This window comes from Brassica napus, chromosome A2, assembly GCF_020379485.1.
Source record: "Brassica napus cultivar Da-Ae chromosome A2, Da-Ae, whole genome shotgun sequence".
NCBI classification, from domain to species: Eukaryota; Viridiplantae; Streptophyta; class Magnoliopsida; order Brassicales; family Brassicaceae; genus Brassica; species Brassica napus.
In genome coordinates this window covers 26,707,035-26,726,557 of record NC_063435.1, presented here as the reverse complement: position 1 = coordinate 26,726,557, position 19,523 = coordinate 26,707,035, and the positions used below count along the sequence as shown (strand labels likewise).

General features: G+C 37.5%; 3 protein-coding genes and 1 non-coding gene across 8 annotated transcripts; 3 read left to right on the top strand and 1 right to left on the bottom strand.

Annotated features, from left to right (window-relative positions):
* Positions 1-1,579: 1,579 nt before the first annotated feature.
* On the bottom strand, positions 1,580-10,948 carry LOC106402983 (bromodomain and WD repeat-containing protein 3-like). 3 transcript variants are annotated; one of them, XM_013843808.3, is made up of 24 exons: positions 10,699-10,948; positions 9,778-10,124; positions 9,481-9,641; positions 9,035-9,274; positions 8,820-8,929; positions 8,650-8,727; positions 8,456-8,562; positions 7,949-8,040; positions 7,741-7,865; positions 7,555-7,658; positions 7,402-7,473; positions 7,215-7,293; positions 6,969-7,137; positions 6,801-6,871; positions 6,353-6,433; positions 6,172-6,242; positions 5,998-6,094; positions 5,545-5,604; positions 5,384-5,438; positions 4,894-5,291; positions 3,139-4,821; positions 2,484-3,059; positions 2,100-2,158; positions 1,580-2,017 (listed from the first exon to the last, which is right to left on the bottom strand). In XM_013843808.3, exons 2-24 carry the CDS (start codon positions 10,116-10,118, stop codon positions 1,822-1,824), a joined length of 5,025 nt encoding a protein of 1,674 aa, XP_013699262.2. In that variant the 5' UTR covers positions 10,119-10,124; positions 10,699-10,948; the 3' UTR covers positions 1,580-1,821. The 3 variants fall into 3 exon arrangements, with proteins under 3 accessions (XP_013699262.2, XP_013699276.2, XP_013699271.2); XM_013843822.3 differs by lacking the exons at positions 9,778-10,124; positions 10,699-10,948 and having other exon boundaries at positions 9,035-9,124; positions 9,198-9,274; positions 9,481-9,630; XM_013843817.3 differs by lacking the exons at positions 9,778-10,124; positions 10,699-10,948 and having other exon boundaries at positions 9,477-9,641.
* Positions 10,949-11,024: 76 nt separating this feature from the next.
* Positions 11,025-11,096, top strand: TRNAH-GUG. Its single transcript has one exon. It is a non-coding gene; the product is annotated as a tRNA-His (tRNA).
* A 1,328-nt stretch (positions 11,097-12,424) lies between these two features.
* Positions 12,425-15,979, top strand: LOC106403002 (ATP-citrate synthase beta chain protein 2). Of its 2 annotated transcripts, none has more exons than XM_013843833.3 (16): positions 12,425-12,593; positions 12,842-12,966; positions 13,044-13,146; positions 13,215-13,280; positions 13,353-13,476; positions 13,544-13,678; positions 13,767-13,827; positions 13,904-13,980; positions 14,060-14,215; positions 14,296-14,424; positions 14,498-14,630; positions 14,739-14,866; positions 14,962-15,067; positions 15,154-15,230; positions 15,304-15,374; positions 15,457-15,979. In XM_013843833.3, exons 2-16 carry the CDS (start codon positions 12,867-12,869, stop codon positions 15,815-15,817), a joined length of 1,827 nt encoding a protein of 608 aa, XP_013699287.1. In that variant the 5' UTR covers positions 12,425-12,593; positions 12,842-12,866; the 3' UTR covers positions 15,818-15,979. The 2 variants fall into 2 exon arrangements, with proteins under 2 accessions (XP_013699287.1, XP_022561114.1); XM_022705393.2 differs by lacking the exon at positions 12,425-12,593 and adding an exon at positions 12,606-12,741.
* A 1,856-nt stretch (positions 15,980-17,835) lies between these two features.
* LOC106425007 (FT-interacting protein 3-like) lies at positions 17,836-19,314 on the top strand. Of its 2 annotated transcripts, none has more exons than XM_013865757.3 (3): positions 17,836-18,240; positions 18,390-18,535; positions 18,617-19,314. In XM_013865757.3, exon 3 carries the CDS (start codon positions 18,674-18,676, stop codon positions 19,256-19,258), a length of 585 nt encoding a protein of 194 aa, XP_013721211.1. In that variant the 5' UTR covers positions 17,836-18,240; positions 18,390-18,535; positions 18,617-18,673; the 3' UTR covers positions 19,259-19,314. The 2 variants fall into 2 exon arrangements, with proteins under 2 accessions (XP_013721211.1, XP_013721203.1); XM_013865749.3 differs by having other exon boundaries at positions 17,838-18,240; positions 18,639-19,314.
* Positions 19,315-19,523: the final 209 nt, after the last annotated feature.

Below are 19,523 nucleotides of genomic sequence, written 5' to 3'. Positions count from 1 at the left end.
AGGAGAAGAGAGTTATGGATAACTTAAGACAAGAAATAACCGACAACTAGACAAGTTAAAGCCGCGAAGAGGAGATCAATAGAAAACTATTGTAGTAAAAAAAAAAGAGAAGCTAATATTTCATACTTGGTTTCTAAAATTAATAAATTATTATATAAGAGAAGAGAATAAGGGTTTGCGGATAAGCTCTAGGGTTTGAAGATAAACTCTTGAATACGGCAAAGACAATATACAAACTGCTGTGGATCAAACAGTTTTATAGACTATTTTCAAACAATTTTCCCCAAATTTTCCGTACTAAGCAGAAAATAAAATCAGACTGAAATTTGGTTGGATCATTCAACGGAAGATGGTTCTCTGTTTTACAAAGCATCAAATGTTGCTGACCTCTCCAATCTATCTCCCTCTCCTTGTAATGAAATATCTTCTCTCCAACTAACCTAAGCTAAACCTAAAAATCTCTCACTAATTAAATCCAAAAAAATCCAGCAATTGTGAACACTTTTATTGTCACTTTCTTACATTAAATTTTTGGAGTCACATACTCGTGTTATATTATAATATATGATAATTTGAGAGAGAAAATCAAATAGAAAGTTACAAGAAATTCATGTATATGAAACACACTTGAAGAGATTGTTAATTCTTAGAAGAAGAAGGTCGCGGATTAAGGATCGCACATTGACGCCAACATTCTTCTTTAATCGGTGAACAGAACTTATTCTTTCCGTCGCAGCAATAACTATCGGGTCTAAAGGAAATGTGATGGCGATGTAAACCAATGCACGGTGGTATAAATAGCTTGTTCTGCTCATAACCATCCACATTTTCACCTACAAAGATAAAAAGCTAATTAGATTATTCAGAAAAGGTAATGAATATATGATGTTAATGATCACAATAACGATGATGATCATATTATTGCTATATAATATATATATATGTCTATATGCTTACATTGGTGCTGATAAAAAAGGGAAACAAAAATGATACAAGTGATTGCCAAACGTGTCCATGACGGAGACATGGTAATTTGCTGATTTCTAGTATAGGTCGATAAGAATATTGTCTCGTATGGTAGTGACTTAAAAGTTGATGAACTGATGAATATAGATGTTGCACTCGTAAGGTAATTACCACATTAAAACATAATTTTCGAATATTTGTTGTTCATGCTCACTCAGTTATTACATACTAAAAGCATGATCTCTATATTTATAAAAAAAGCATGATCTCTACTAAAACATATTTATGCGAAAAATGCTTAAAATACGGTTATTTGATGATATTTCCATCTATAAAGTTACACTGATAAAAACGTTACATATTTCTTTTTTGAACCTCGTTAATAATATTTTGGCCGAAAGATAGGTTTAAATTAATAAAATCACAGTTAAAGACATTTTATAAAGTTTTTACTCAATATTCCACCAACTTTTGTGCAGTATTATCTTTTTTATCCATCATCTATTAGGAGTAGATAATAGACAAAATTTACATATAACTTTTCTGTGTCCTTTTGCTGCATGTAGTGTCCAATTTTTGTTCACATTTTCGTACTATTAAGCAGAAAAGAAAATCATACTGAAACTTGGTTGGATTATTCAAGGTAAGATGGTTCTCTGTTTTACAAAGCATTAAATGTTGTTGACTCTCTCCAAATCTATCTTTGCTTGCAATGAAAACAATTCTCTCCAAAACTAACCCTAAACCTAAAAATCTCTAAAACGAAAAAAATCCTAAAATTATCTTTCATTCATTAGAACTATGAGGTACGAGCGGAAATTAATACTTTATCTACATACTATGAAATAAGATATGCTACAAAGAAGGTAGCGTGCGGTCGAACCATTTAGAGAGACGCGAGATTTTGGCTGCTACGCTTTTATTTCGACCAAAGAAAGTTTCCGCATTGGACAACATAACTTCTACGTCGTGTCTTAATGCTTCCACACTCCGGTAATAGTTGTTCTCAAGCCTTGATCTGATTACTTCAATCGACAAAGGAACTGGGAACCTGCACATGAATCCATATAACAAAACCGTGTGAGCTTCATCGCTATTATAATCCTCTTCTTCCAGTGTTGAAGAAACTTTACCTGTTGGTGTAGCTCGAACTTCCCACGGTCTGCTTCAGTTTTTGCAGGCCATAAGAATCCTGAAACGATTAAGTAAAGTTTATGTCATATTGCTATGTTCTTGCCTCTTAATCTACTTAGAGTGGACTAACTATAACCTCCTAACTAACGTAAACATGCCTATGCTTAGAGGCTAGGATAGTCTCAACCAGTGTTCTAAAAACCAGTGTCCACCTAGTTGGCAAATCAGAACGAAACGATTTTTTATAAAATCATTCTAGACATTCAAAAATCGATCTAAGTGTCCGCCTAGACAATAATCTTCTATAAGATGCCTAACCACCGCCTACCAATTCCTTGAATACCAAGAGGCAAGAGATATTAAAATTGATTAGAAGAACAAACCTTGGTTCTTTTATCAGAAGTCTCCAACTTTGTTAAGGCCAAGAGCAGACGGTTTCGTTTCTCATCATCCATGTGAGGCTGCTCCCACTTGGTATCAGCATCAAAAAGCTCCCACGGACTGTGAAGATGCGTCTCAGTCGGATCATTCTTGTATCTAACTGTGTACCTCTCCCACGGACTATCAGGAAAATCAGGTGACTTGGCCTTCACAGCTAGAATCCGTCCTTCCCACCAATTACCATCTTCTTCGCCTTCGTCTCTCCACCAAACCTTACACTTATCCCTGAAAGTCCAGTTCCTCTGTATCGCTGCTTCATACCGACTCCTTTCCACGAGAAAATCTGGAAAGCTCACCACCTCAGGCAATGTCAGCTTGAAAGTTTTGTCGAATACTTCGGAGTTGGGGTCGATGACTTTAAGTATCATTTTGCAGCAGCTATCCCCAGAACCAGGTAGTGTTGCGTATTCGAGACTTTCCACTTTACAAATCTCCACCGCCTTTATATTTCCTGCCTTTATTGAAGTCCAAGGAGCCACTTCCCTCAGGGAGCTGAAGTTCAAGTATTCTTGATGCCCCTGAAAGGTACGAGTAACAGCCACAGGTTAAAAAATTGATACCAGAGGTTGATTAAACGAGACTAACAGATAAGATTACCTGTCGCAAATAAGCAACCTCATCTCCCTTTTGTGGGATATAACGAGAACCCTCTTCATGTGTCGATAATGTTAACCAAGATACCTTTTCTATCGACTGCTGAAGCTTCTTTGTCTCAACAGGTTTACTTTCACTAAAAGGATAAGTAGACTTTCTATTCCTTGTGGATCTCGACCGAAGTGTTGCCCCAGAAGTTGATATACATTCTTCTTGAGAGTTTTGGTTTCCATGTGAATCACTTAGTTTATCTCGGATGTGTGTCAAACTGCTTTCCGGCTTCTCCAAACCATTTGACTCGGTCTCATGGAGCCCATTAGGGACACCTTCGTGGGTATTAGCACCACTACTTTGATCCTGACTACACGAACCTGGACTTGTTTCTTGAGTCAGAGTAGCACCCCGGTCTGAGTTATTCTCCTGCTTTCGTGACTTCTTTCGTCTATAGACATAATCAAACATCCGTTTAGGATGTGACACAGGAACATCAACTGAGACAGGGTCACTGGTCAGCGGTTTTGATTCATGCACACAATCATTTGTCAGAGGTAGCTCTGTTCCAACCAAACCATCCTTTTGGTTGTCCAATGCCAAATCCAATTTAGTGTTTGCAGAACCATCATTTAACGCGTCAGAGCCACCATTCTCTTGATTTATAGATGAAGATTTTACTTCTTGCTTCAAAGATGTATCAGGAGCCCTTGAAACCCTCTTGGAGCGTATCCTCAACGTCCTAGAGATAGGTGGAAGGCTATCTTTTAGATCATGCAAGCGACCTGTTACATCCTGAGAACAGTTAGAGGCACCCTCATCAGCCACTCGACTTGGCGACCCATCCACTCTTAGGCATCGTTCTTCACCATTTGGCAAACCATTAGAAATCACCGTGTCAGTGTCAACTGCAATTCCATCGATATCTGTTCTTAATTCCAAACAATTAGGTGCTGTAACACCATTATCATGGTGATCTGCCTCTTTGCTAAGATTATTTTCTTCTCCATCTGGCTCAGAGCCCATAAGTCCATGCGATGACATTGATTCAGTTCTCATTCGCTTTGATGTACGAGCCTTAACCATTCCCCATTTTACTTTGCTTGCATCTAAGTGATTTGTGGAAACTTCAAAGTTCCCAGAAACCCTTGAGTCTTCAGCACAGCCATTCCCTAAAGTTGGAGTTGGAGCATAGGAAGATGTTCCAGGTAGGTTCTCCAGCAAGGAAAGCTTATCTGAACTCTTAACAGGAAACCTAACAACCAATCTCCTTCGTTCAGCAGGTTGAGTTTCGCTAACATCACACTGTTGAGCCCCATTGTCTGAATCACATACGAGAATATCTTTCCCCTTTGATTGCTTGTCATGCCCATTTACCAAAGCGACATCAAGTTCACTATCCCCAGTGCCTGAATCCTCTGTTGTCGATTCACTTTCTGATGACTCACTCAATTCAGAGATATCTTCTTCCTCTTCTGCATCTTTAGATGTACCTGTAATCTTAGAAAACCAAGAGAGTGCATTTTGTGCAGCCGCTCGCCTAGGTCTGGACGATTTAGATTTTGAAGATTTCCTTTTGGATTTTTTACGACCACTCCTAGATTTCCTGGTACGTTTGTTCTTGTTTGTAGCACCTTCAAGCTCATCAAAGTTTCTCTTTCTAAAACGCCTACCCGAAGAAGTCATGATCTCAGCCTGGTAAAGAGGTAAAAAGAGATAAGTAGCATCTTTAGGCACAAAAGATCAAAGCAATATTACAAAACTTACTCCTGTTTTATGTTTTCTCCTTTTGGATCTTCTACGGCTATTCTGATGACCACCATCCTCATCGCCTTCACTAGAACTGGAACCTGACTCGCTAGAAGTTAAAGAATTTAAACATTCTTGCTCTTTTCCAGACGAATCCTCTTCTGGCACATTGTATTCGGAGTCATTTCCATCGCTTAAGATATCGATTTCTGGTTCCCACTCCATCACATCTACAAATTCTGGCATCGGCTCAGCTAAGTCTAGATCTGCCAAAGGTGGCATTTGGTAATCTTGATCTAAAGTGATATCTGGCCCTATAGCAAGCTTTAAAGAAGATGGTCGCCATTCTTTGCCTAAGGCGCCAAGTCGCCGTTTCTGAAACATGGTCTGATATGGCTCTTCATATGGAATCATCGCTAGAATTCAGAAAGATAAGAGTGAATAATATGCCCATCCTGAGTAGAAGGATCCACAAAGAACTTTTGATCATAGTAAAAGAAGGTAAAACCTGAATCACAAAGAGGGTCCTCCATATTTCGGCGATAAGGTGGAAGCTGAGATTCCTGAATCAAAGTTCCAAATGCCAATTAGTGAGTACACTAACGAGCAGAATTACATAAATGGTTATGAAGCAGAATCACAAGAAGGGTAAAAAGATGAACTATTTACCTGGTCAAGGACATTCCCATATATGTCCTGAATTAATGGCCGGTAATCCCCCAGGAAAAACTGCAAAATGCACAGAGAAATTACAAGGAAAATTCATTTTAGCATTAGACAGGTAAATGCCGACTTGTTTAGCGGAGTTAAAGTGGAGCAGCTAGAATTAAGATATCTCTATAATATTTAGTATGAATCTATAGATGTTCAGAGATATATTCCTACAGTATTATCTAGGCTTTTCTTATGAAGAGATCTTTAGCGTGTATTAAGGATTATTGAATGTTTATATCGAAAAGGTTATTTCTGATCTCTCTGAGCAAGAGAATCAGGAGATATGTCGGTCTCTCAAAGCACCAACAAACTTAATCCTGATAAAATCCTATCTAGTATATCTATCAAAAATGTAGTTAGTAGAAGTACATTAATGAAGCTTTCTCTGCAACTGAAGTTATATAGTACCTGATCATATTTAGCGTCCTTTTGAGAATCCCCTTGGCCTGTGCTTAATACGTACAGTTGCCCTACATCATCTGAAAGTATTATTGACGTTCCATCTCTACATTATGAAGATAAAGATTAGCAATCAGAAGTACTAGGAGCATAACGAGTACGGAAAAGGTACTATTTGCTTACGGTGAAAACTTCCCATCGACCAACTTGAAGTGTGAAATATCGTATGTGTGGATAGGTTTTCCTTCCCATATCTAGAAGAAGAGAACAAAAGGTTTTGGTAGATAAGAAGAAGACGCGCAGCAATATTGTTTTCCGTAAAACTTACATACCACACTTAGACAATGCAGAAAGTAAAACTTACATCCCACACTATTGTTTTTCCATCATAGCCAGCACTCATAGCTATCCGAGGATTGAAAGGATGGACGTCCATAACATATGTCTACAAACAATAAGTACATCATGTCAATAACAGTAATACAAGGTACTAAGAGGAAATCATGCCTCGAAAACTAAAACAGGAACCAGCAAAAAAATATAACGAGGCATAAATGGCATTAGGCATAGTTAGGAGTGTTTTCATAAAAACATAAAAAAAAAAAAATTATCTTATGGTGAAATAATACATAGTCTGCTTAGAAGAAGAATGATTTTTGTGATTAATTTTATAGGCATGATCAGCGAATTTTTTTTCCTTTTTCTTGCTTTGTAGTACAGAGGTCAACAGTTTTAGCAATTCCGGAAACTCCCTTAAGGTAGTCAACCAAATCCATGAATGAAGAGAAATATAAAAGGGATCAAGCACTCACAGATGCTGTATGGCCAGTTAAAGAATGTACCAAGCTACCATCAGAGGCATTCCACACGCATATTCTACAATCTTTAACATAGAAAGTGATTCTAGTTAGCAAGAGTTGAGCGCTATAAAGTCGTCCTGGATAAACTCTAAGCCATCAAGCGTGTCAAGAAAGTGTTACCCATGATAGCGGCAAGAACAAAACGATTATCCAGACTCCAAGCAATCATGTTAACCCCACGGGGAGTAGGCAGGATCCTTTGACGTGGCCCACCTCTAGGGGGTTGAGGAGGCATGGGCGGAGGTGGAACCTTGAGATGATATGCTCGTGTCCATCGGCAGCTTTTTCCCTGGAAAACATAAATAAAGATCTGAGTTTCTGCTCTGATGAAAATGAATTGAATTAGGTGAAATCGGTGAATATTACATGTGATCTCCGAGATCTTGGGATCCAAATGATTGCACTACCATCACGAGAGCATGTAACTATGTTATCATGACAGAACCTAGAAAATAGATGTGTCATTGAATGTCAACACACAAAATAGAACATTGGAAAAGGTGAATATTAACAGTAATTGCAAAATTATCTAACTGCAGCTGTCATTACACACCAGGAGCTCTTAAATTTTGGAACACTATCGTCTTTTGAGTAGTCGGCAAATTTAGATCCTGCAGCACAACCACTGGGAAGCACCACAACAAAGGGCTAAGATAAGATATTTAGGATCTCATAAGAAATGTAATTTCAAAAGTGAATGGTTCACCTGAACTGAACATAATTAACATCATTCTCATGTCCAGCCAAAACATCCATCTCATGATTTGGCTGCTCTGGGTCATCATTACTGATCCTACTAGCACTCCAAACCTATGACCAAGGAAACACCTTTTGTAATTAAGTGAACCCTATAAATTTTGTCAGAAAGTGTGGATTGGACATTTATCAGTACCGAGTATACTCTGGCAAGAGTGTCAGAGCTACCAGTGACAAAGACAGATCCACTGGCATTGAATGCGCAGGAAAAAATTTGGTGACTCTGCTGAGCGTCACTAGAAGAAGGGCCATTGTTCTTCCCTGGAATAGGTTTCCATAGTCAGTCCTACAGCTTCCAGTAGATCAAAGCAAAAAGCAAATAACTAAGAACGTAGAGCAATCACCATCAGGACTAGGAGGCCTAGGGATATATATCCGCGGAGCAAATTGGGCACCCCGAGCATCCCATATCCTGCATGTACCATCATCCGACGATCTGCAGATATTTAAGGGATCAAACGGCTTATAAAGATAATAGAATAAAACAGTATCCAGATAAGCAAATAAAATCTCAATACAAAACAAAAACATGAGTCATGACATAGTAGAGATAGATTTCACAGCACAATAAAAAGTCAACATCGTAAATTCCATCTAAAGAAGAGAATGAATCGGAGTACATTTAACTTTCCAGCTTTGTGACCAAAAGGTTAATTAAATCAAAAATTCTAAAGCCATACTACATAGGCAATAAACTGAAAATCCACATAATTAATAGCATGGTGTCAACCAATGAAAACAACTAACGAAACATAATAATTCTCAAATATTCTTCGAAAGAACGAGCAAAAATAACGCCCCAGATAGCGTACACATGATGGCAAAAGGTACAACTTGAGAAAAATCCTTACGAAAGAAGTTGGTACGGGGATCCAGGTCTGGGACTAAATGCAATAGCAGTAATAGCTCCAATATGTCCACGAAGTACCGAAACTGGTAACCCATCTGGCAATCTCCACTAGAAAAATCCAGATGAGTGAACTCATCAAGGAGGGTAATGTATGGCATAGTGGAAACATAAACATAGGAGATACAAGAAACTTACAACACGGATCACACAATCATTTGAAGCGGATGCTATGAAAGTGTTGTTCGAATTCACAGCAAGATCAGTTATGTCACCCTTTCATATGCACCAAAACACACGTATTATAAGCACCACTTAAGAATACAGTAACAGGATTATAATATTCTTATAGAGTACTTGGAACTCACTTCATGCCCTCGACAGCTGGCCAGGCAGTATGCAGTTTCCATTGACCATACTTTTACAAGGCGATCATCTGAACCAGTGATTACATACCTTCCTGAGCGGTCAAGTATAGCTGCAGCATATTGATATAGGTATGCAGATCATCCAAATGATTATTAAATTATTTAAAAACGAAACATAATATTAAGATTCACCCCAGAACAAGTAAATAACTTACCACAGTACACAGCATTTCTGTGCCCACGTAGCCTCTTGATGTTCTGCATCTTTTGTACCATTGTAGATGGTTTTACAATGACATAGCATGCTGCACGAATTGATGGGGCTCGATGATGTCTGGCAAAACCACCACCAATTTCTCTCAAACTTAAACCACGCACCTGATCAGCATGCATATGAGGCCAACGCATCCCTATAGGTGGTGGTTTGAGATCACTTCCAACTATGTCCTTGTCGTCTGCAAAACCAAACAAGGCAGCTTTAGCGAGCCAAGCTTTTGAAAAAAAACTTAGCAAATACAAAATAAAGTCCTAAGTAACTTCTAAGAGAAATTGGTTTATTATAGCTTGTGTCTAATATAAATGTGTGGTGTGTGCCCATCGTGAGCAAAAAGACAAAACTAAACTCGCCAATAAGAAAAAAATTTTTTTAGCAATCACCTACAGCTCAAAAGGGAGAACGATCCAGTCCCTAAAAGCGTTGGGACACCAGCTGTAACTAGTTTATTTCCATCACCAAGCCCTCGTGAGGGTGTACGCCTACTTGAAACAAAGACCAACTGCTTCAGAAGCTCCACCAAGTGATCTCTTTTTACGTGAGAATACCTGAAAGTGCACATATAATGCCATGAACCGTTAAAAAATCTCTGGTGGGAATAAACTTTAATCCAGTCCAACAATTAACTTCTTCACATAAAAATTCATATAAAAAACAATCAGTGAGAGCAGCTCAAGTAGTTACCTCTTAGCCAACTCAGCATAGTTTAAAGGAAAGGAGTTTCCATCATCATTCTCATCCCCGCTAGGCAATCCACTCCTCGAGTACCAAGCATGATATCTTCTAGGAAGAAGCTCGTGTTCAAGAAGTTCATGTCGCAACAGTGCATAGGTTCTTTGGCAAGGCCCAGAGGACAGTAAGTGGAGCATCAAAAAGTAAACTTCCCGCTGGTCCAAATCAATGTCAGTCCGCACAACATCTTGAGCAATATCTGGGTCATTCCCTGGCAACTTTCTGGAAAAATTCAAAGGCTTCATAGGGAGAGAGACCGAATCAGCTTTCGGAGTATTTTTCCTAAGAGCCATTAGACCCTGTCAACGCAAAAGAAAAACATGAAAAGACAGAAAAAAAAAAGATTAAGAAGATTAATACTTCCAGCCAATAAGAGAAGAACACGATCCTTAGCGATTTTCTATTACTTCCACTCTCTTGAAAACTACAGATGACGCTATGCATCTCTAAGCTTTAAGCATACTTAAACATCCTTAACCAAGTTAGTTCCTTTTTAATATCATCCTTGTACGAGTATGGTTGATAATCTATCTACAACATCATTGTATTGAACTACTGATGTTTAAAAATGCTATCTTTGTCGATTCAAAAGGATGATTCTGGCACCAGTGTCCAAGATTAAGAAACTCCAAACCTATAACACATTATTGTATCTGCAACATTAAAACAAAACCCTAAATTTGAATTGGTCAATCTCTAACCACCAATAGTAATAATAATAATAATCCAAACGCAAATCCGATTAAAACATTGCAATTAACAGGATTAAGATTGACACACATCACATACACAACCCCAGCAACAGTTCCTCTATGCTACAACAGCTTCCAAAAAAAAAGGGAATATAAAATGTAAATTAAAAAAAAAATGAACCTATTGAAGTGTTTGTTCTCTGTTTAGAGAGTCGACGAAAGCTTTCAGCTTCGTTTGGATAGGGGAGGAAGGAGAAGAGACGGTTTGAATCCAGATTTCGAGAAATTCGATTAGGGTTTGTGAAAGAGAATCAGAATCTAATAAGAAGCGTGAAGCTTTCTCTGCTACTAGTCATGGCAGAAGGCTAAAGATTTTTTGTGGAGTCGCACACAGAGAAAGAAGAACCTTGACCCCCAAAACACTGCGTTTTGATTTCTTTTTCAGAGGCTTTTAATTGTATGGTTCGCTCACCTGGCATGATTAATAGAAGAACCAAGTAAACAAAAGTGGCTGTAGTTTAGTGGTGAGAATTCCACGTTGTGGCCGTGGAGACCTGGGCTCGAATCCCAGCAGCCACACTTTATTTTGTTTTATTGCTTCTGTTTTACTATAACCAAGGCCGAGGTTTTGGATTTGTTTCTAGGCCCATGGATGTTTTGGATTAGTATAGTTTGTAATTGGTTTTATCAGATTATGAGAAACCATTTAAATTGGTGGATGTTTTCTAATTATGTTAACATTCAGTTATACTATGTCAGTCACACTAATGCTTAAGCTTAATACTGGTCAAATTATTTTTGTTACCTACTGATAAGCATTTCCCTGATCATTTGTATAGGTATCAAGGATTCAAGGGATATTGTCTTGGTCCGGGCGAAAGTAATATGAAATTAAAATTGTTATAACACATGATAATATAGCTCTTTATCATACGTAAGTCAAGATGGATTATTGGTTAGAGTTAGACTCAACAACATACAGACTTGGTAATTGTTACAACTAATCCCCCAAGGAAACAAAACTAACGAAACCCTTCCTCAAAAAAAAAAAAAAACTAACGATTAGTCTGACCGGAGCATGATCACATCTTCATCTGATTAAATAGTAAAAATTTAGTTCCTATCAGAATTCGAATCTATCATTTACGGATTTAGGCCTTACTCTAAATCTTTTCTCTTACCATCACATTACCACGGTCCACAGCTTGGTTTATTTATACAACATACAATCATTATTCTCACACTCTCTCTTTGCAACGTTAAATGATACAATAGATAACATCTTCAAAGTTCATAGTGGAATTTTTGATTAGTTCTAACCAAAGATGTTTCATATCAAGATACGTTCAATCTCAATTGTGTTACCTTCTATTGTTCTTCCTCGGTTTCAATGCTCTATTTACATTTTCTGAGTCGAATTAGTTTTCGAGAGAGAGAGAGAGAGAGAGAGAGATGAAGGCAAAAGATTTTCGATCACTTATCAAAAAAAAAAAGATTTTTGATTCTAGATGAGATGGATTAATGGAATGATGGCAACAAGTGTGTGCATGCAGTTCAAATTGAACATTGTTTTTGAATTCTTTGAAAAGATAATGCTTAACATATAATAATCTCAACATAAAAGAAACTTGAATCAAACGTCACTTAGTCTTCATCTTAACGTTGCTTAGTATTAACCGTTGCTTAGTCTTAACGACAAGAACGAAACAGCCATGTACTACCGACAGCAAGCTAGCAAGCCACGCTTAATTATAACGATCATCATCACATCTTAAAAGGACAAAAAACCTATATTTCTGTTCTGTGTAACTAATAAACAAATGTAGTCATTAATTTTGTAATTACTGTTACTAATCAGTCCGTACCAGCTGGTCATTAGTTTTTAAAAAAAAAAAAAAAGAAAAAAAAATCAAAATTGGGTAGAGAAGTTGTGATCTAACTACCTAAACCAACCAATAGGAGGCCACATGATCGATGAGAGAGCTTAAGAATGGTCTCTCCTCTCTACCATTCCTTTTCCTCCCACCATTTTTTAGCTTCTCCTAACTAACTAACTCGACTCGGGTCGTGACTAAGGTTTGTTATCCTCTCTTCTCCTAAGCTTTCATTAGATCTGTCTTGAAGTTTCGATACCAAAGTTTCGATATTTCCGAGGAGATTGCATAAAGTTTATGTTTTCTTTTCTTTCAACGTTAGATTCGTTAACGAATTGTGTATTCTCTAGGTTCCGAGTTCGATTCGCGTCTCCAACATTGAAAAGATTAACACTTTATTGTAGTTAACGCATTGCTTTGTGTTTGATCATTGTTCTGTTTGATTCTCAGCTACCCTTTTTGATCTCGTACCAAAATGGCAACGGGACAGCTGTTTTCTCGGACCACACAAGCTCTGTTCTACAACTACAAGCAGCTTCCTGTTCAACGAATGCTCGACTTCGACTTCCTCTGTGGTACATTGACAAACTTTACAGTGGTTTGGTTTGGTTTGGATCAATATGAGATTCTAAGATCATTTGCTTTTTTACAGGACGTGAAACGCCTTCTGTTGCTGGAATCATCAACCCTGGCTCTGAAGGGTTTCAGAAACTCTTCTTCGGACAGGAGGAGATCGCTATCCCTGTTCACGCCTCGTAAGTATCATATAGAATCTGAGAGAAACTTTACTATATGGTTTTGAACTTGTTTTTGTTTTATACAGCATTGAGGCAGCCTGTGCTGCTCATCCAACTGCGGATGTATTCATCAACTTCGCATCTTTCAGGAGGTTTGTATTAACAAAACTTAACCATTGTCTCTTTCTGATACTTTTGTTGATTGGTTTTTCCTTATTATATAGTGCTGCTGCTTCATCCATGGCTGCTTTGAAGCAACCAACTATCAAAGTTGTGGCAATTATAGCGGAAGGTGTTCCAGAATCGGACACCAAGCACCTGATTGCTTATGCTCGTGCAAACAACAAGGTCTGTATCTTTACTAGCTTCAGTTATTACAAACTCATATTCTGAGACTGATTGTGTTTGTTTGCAGGTTGTGATTGGACCAGCTACTGTTGGAGGTATTCAAGCTGGAGCATTTAAGATTGGTGACACTGCAGGAACTATTGATAACATTATCCAGTGCAAGCTGTACAGACCTGGATCTGTTGGTTTTGTCTCCAAATCTGTATGTGATTATCTTTCAGAACTTTATAATGCTTACTGCAATGTATGTCATGAGAGTTTTTATTTATCACTCTTTTCTTTTCTGGTAGGGTGGAATGTCTAATGAAATGTACAATACTGTTGCTCGTGTGACTGATGGGATCTACGAAGGTGAGTTTTATGCAAATGTGAAGTAATCTATCAGTGAGAAAGATTATTGAGACTGTTTTTTTTATGTTATTGATAGGCATTGCTATTGGTGGAGACGTGTTCCCAGGATCAACTTTATCTGACCACATCCTGCGGTTTAATAACATCCCACAGGTATAACATGTTACAGGATGGATCTTGTATTTAGCTCTTCGAGTTCAACGATGACTTAATTCAAGAGCTTATATTGCAGATAAAGATGATGGTTGTGCTTGGGGAGCTTGGAGGAAGAGATGAATACTCTCTTGTTGAGGCTTTGAAACAAGGGAAAGTGAATAAACCTGTTGTTGCTTGGGTCAGTGGGACTTGTGCACGGCTCTTCAAGTCTGAAGTACAGTTTGGTCACGCTGTAAGCGGCACTTAACTTAAATGACTCTTTGTCTGTTGTTCAAATCAAAAGATTTATTTGAACATGATGGTTATGAATAGGGTGCTAAAAGTGGTGGCGAGATGGAGTCTGCACAAGCCAAGAATCAAGCTCTAATGGATGCTGGAGCTATTGTTCCCACTTCATTTGAAGCCCTGGAGTCTGCAATCAAAGAGACTTTTGAGAAACTGGTAGGAGAGCCCTTGTTGTAAACTTATGTCTTTTGTTGCAAACTTATGTCTTCATTTCAATTCCTCTTAAAAGGTTGAAGAAGGAAAGGTCTCTTCTATCAAGGAAGTGACTCCTCCACAGATCCCTGAGGATCTCAGTTCGGCAATTAAGAGTGGGAAAGTCCGGGCTCCTACTCACATCATCTCCACCATTTCTGATGACAGAGGTACTGTAATGGACACTAAAACCATATAGTCGACTGAGTTGAAAAACTAGAAAACGAGTTGCACAGAACACTTGATAACAAAATGTTCCTTCATATATTAATTTGCAGGGGAGGAGCCATGCTATGCTGGTGTTCCAATGTCTTCCATCATTGAACAAGGCTTAGGAGTGGGTGATGTCATTTCCCTGCTATGGTTCAAACGTAGTCTTCCTCGTTACTGTACAAAATTCATTGAGGTCTCTTGGTTTCTCTCTTTGCTTTTGAATCCATTATCTCTCAGTATACTATTGGGTAGTGAGATTAACTCTGGTCTCTGCAACTTTTGAGTTAGATATGCATTATGCTGTGTGCTGATCATGGTCCATGCGTCTCCGGGGCTCACAACACCATTGTAACAGCAAGAGCAGGGAAAGACCTTGTATCAAGCCTTGTCTCAGGTCAGTCAACATCTCTTCCACACCTCAAACACATAAGTTTTTTTAACCCTGCAATGATCTTTAAGACTGTTAAAACTTTGCACCAGGTTTATTAACCATTGGTCCTCGGTTTGGTGGAGCCATTGATGACGCTGCTAGATACTTCAAGGACGCATGTGACAGAGTAATTAAAAGGCTCTTTTGCCACAAGTGACATAAGTTCTTTAATCTAAGCTCTAATTGGTTGCTTGTTTCAGAATCTCACACCTTATGAGTTTGTTGAGGGAATGAAGAAGAAGGGAATCAGAGTCCCTGGGATCGGACACAGGTAAAAAGATCATCACTTATTGTAATAAAGAAACATCCCCACAGGTTCTCTTGTCTGAAACATGTTCTCTTCTTCTTTATAGGATCAAGAGCAGAGACAACAGAGACAAGAGAGTGGAGCTGCTTCAGAAATTTGCTAGGTCTAACTTCCCGTCAGTGAAGTACATGGAATACGCAGTAACAGTGGAAAGCTACACGCTCTCAAAGGCAAACAACCTCGTACTCAACGTTGATGGAGCCATTGGATCTCTCTTTTTGGACCTTCTAGCTGGAAGTGGGATATTCAGTAAACAGGAGATCGATGAGATTGTTCTGATTGGTTACCTCAACGGTCTCTTTGTTCTTGCTCGCTCCATTGGTTTGATAGGGCACACCTTTGATCAGAAGAGATTGAAGCAGCCACTGTATCGTCACCCATGGGAAGATGTATTGTACACCCAGTAAACTCATCTCAACCTATTTTATTGTTATTGTTCCAGCTACTTAGCACTTTTACATTCTTCTGAGAGATGTTACTAAAAGTGCAAATCTATGATTTTCTTCTACTTTCCTTTGTTGTGATGTTATTATGTTTACTTTCTTTAGTTTAATTTTCAACTTGTCTAAGCTTTCTCTGTCACTTCCAAAACATGTTATATGCACATTGTTTTTACTTTACATTAAGAACACTAAACAACTAAAACATGTTTCACTTGGTAACAACGCATAAACCTTATGGTAAATTTGGTAATTCAATACTTTATACATTTTTACTAGATAGTAGATATTGCTCCTCGTGTGTGTGTATGCATTGCCGGCCCTGGGGTAAAGCACCTAAAAGCACCTAAAGCAATGGCTTTAAACGCCACAGCTTTATAGAATTTGCGGGGCGCCAAGATTTTATAACGTCACATTAGCTTAACGGTTTGAGTGCTGCAACATTAGGACTTTTGGTGACGAGTTCGACCCTGCGCCCATCTTATTATTATTTTCTTTTAATTTTATTTTTCTTCTGGATTATGGTATAGTAATTAATAATGATTTAACTTGGAATAAGTTGGTTGGTTACTTTTCCTAACAATTTAATTTCTTTTACTGCAAACACTATATCAAATAGTATACATTATTAATGTGAGTGAATTGGCTCAGAATCCTAAAAGAAGTTATTAGTTAAGTAAAATATAAAATGATTTGGTTCAGAATCCTAAAAGAAGTTATTAATTAATGTGAGTGAATTGGCTCAGAATCCTAAAAGAAGTTATTAATTAAGTAAAATATTATTTTATAATACATAAAATATATAATATATAAAATGATTTTTATATATAATATTTATTCCGCGCAAGGCGCAAATTTTAATAAAGTATTTGCACTTCACACACAAATATTATAGCATAATTAGGTATATACACATTTAGGATTTGAATGGTGAACAAGGAACGAAAGGGAACGCTGAATTCCTTATCATTCCAAAATAAAATCACCATTCACAAAGAATAGTTTTTCCTTCTTGTTCCTCTCTATTCTTTTTTTTGTAGAGAAATAGAACAAAAATATTCCTTATTAAATTTGATAAGGAACAAGCATTCTTTTTTATTCCTATATGTTCATTTCCTATTCATTTCTCGTGTTTCCAAAAATGTCACCAGTCGGATCCTTAGTGTTTACATAGTTTTTGTCAAAAATTTTATGACCATAATACCCCTATTTTATCTTGATGCTAAGCTAATGTTCCCTCTAACTCAAATCTGTTTTTAAATTTCTTTTTCTGATAACCCAACTTTACACAAAAAATATGATGTTAGACAAATTGAATTATTTTTTTTATGAATTATTCTCTTGAACAAAGCTTTCTAAAATCTTTGTGTTTCCCCATTCCTCTAATATATTCAATTCTATGCATCTCCTTTCATTTCATACTTAATTACCAGAGTCATATTCTCAATCAACTTTTTTCATACGATCTGCCATGGTTAAGATTGTAGTGGCTAAACCCTCAACCTTTCTTTTCGAATACAACTTAGATTTATAAAGTTTAAATTAAAATGATAAAATAGGTGAATAAACGAGTGAATTTAGTTCAAAAAAAAAAAAAACGAGTGCAAAATCTGGAAAAAGTGGAGGCAACCATTGTTTGAACTTCAGAAAACGCAGATTATAGAAAAGGGGAAGAGATGATACCAAAATTACATGTTTCCCCTCTTTAGAAAAACAAAAACAAAAACTTCAAGGACGCACGATTCTAACTCAGGTTTTGTTGATATACAACCTAGTCACTTGCCAAATTAGTTTACAAAACATTTTTACTATTGATTACAAATTTAGAATTTATAGATACATATCTATATATATACTATATTAAAAGGGATATATGAGCTCCATTGAGCCTATCCACCTCAGCAAAAAAATTCACAACCTATCAAATTGTCATGTCATCATAAATTACAAAAAAAATCCTTTTACGTCAATTTATTATTTACGATCTCTCTTTTTGTTTTCTTCCTCAAATCAATTTTTTCCTTTCATCTTCTCAATCCTTGGCGGATCTGATTCCTATCTGTGTTTCTCTGTTACTTGATTCGATCTTTGTTTCGTCATTGCTTTTTTTATTATTAAGCTTTTGTGAGATTGTTTTTGCTGATATTTTGTTTTGATTTGGTGTCTGACAGATCATTAACGATCGTGAGACGGGAAGGTCAAGGGGATTCGGATTCGTGACCTTCACGGATGAGAAATGATGAGGGATGTTATTGATGAGATGAACGGAAAGGAGCTCGACGGACGTACCATCACCGTCAACGAGTCTCAGTCTAGAGGAAGCGGCGGTGGAGGAGGCCGTGGTGGAGGAGGCCGTGGTGGAGGTGGATACAGTGGCCGTGGAGGTGGCGGTATGACACTTTTAGCTTTTCCGATTTTTTAACGATTGATTTATATATAAGATTGAACGATGGCCAGATTAGATTCTTACTTTCTCTAGCTATTAGATTTCTGGATTATGATCTTATTGAGTTGTTTGTGTGTATGTCTTTTTATGTAGATTGTGGATCACTGGATCAACATGGGTTTGCAAGGGACAAAATCTGGATAATCGATGACAATCTACCTCCACAAGTTCTTAAAATCATCATTAGTTGATCTTCATCTCAAACCATCAGAAGAGGACTTAAAGCAATGGTTTGACAGGTAAAAGAAAAACCATCATCAACTTTTTATGTTCTTTATCTTTATAGATTCTGAATTTTATATGTGTGTTTCCTTTTTGAGTTCTGGGTTTCACTTGCTATAGATGGCCAGTCAACATTGATCTCTTTAGAAAGATCAATGGCAAACCCTTCAGATTCTTATTTGCATATGGCTTGGCACTCGGATGCAGCCACAGTGAGCGGAACAGACGCTCTTGCTAACATCCGCTCAAAAGTCTATCTCTCCCCCAAGCTTTGGTACTTGAGAGTTAACGTCATCGAGGCTCAAGATTTGATCCCGAGCGATAAAGGGAGGTACCCTGAGGTCTACGTGAAGGCTATAGTGGGAAACCAAGCGTTACGGACTAGAGTATCTCAAAGCAGGACTATTAACCCCATGTGGAACAAGGATCTGATGTTTGTAGCAGCTGAGCCTTTCGAGGAGCCGTTGATTTTAAGCGTTGAAGACAGAGTTGCTCCTAACAAGGACGAGGTCTTAGGGAGATGCGCGATCCCGTTGCAGCATTTGGACAGGAGGTTTGACCACAGGCCGGTGAACAGCAGGTGGTTTAACTTGGAGAAGCATATCATGGTGGACGGTGAGAAGAAAGAGATCAAGTTCACGAGCAGGATACACATGAGGATATGTTTGGAAGAAGGAGATCAAGTTCGCGAACATACGCAACATCTGCATCAATTTTTCATTAAATTAGTCAAACTTTAGATTTACCAAAACAAGCAACAACCAAAGATAATATTAAACACAAAGACATGAAACTATATAATTTTTTTTTTTTTTTTTTTTGACAACACATGAAACTATATAATATATTCAAATTAGGATTGATTTTATATAAATCTTGATTTTTGTCTAAAATCTTGATTTTGATCTTATCTAGAAAGTTGTTCAAAAAAAAAAAGGTCTTATCTAGAATTTAAACTTTCCGTCTTTTACTTTTAATATTCTTTAGTGCTAAGCAACGGCCTAG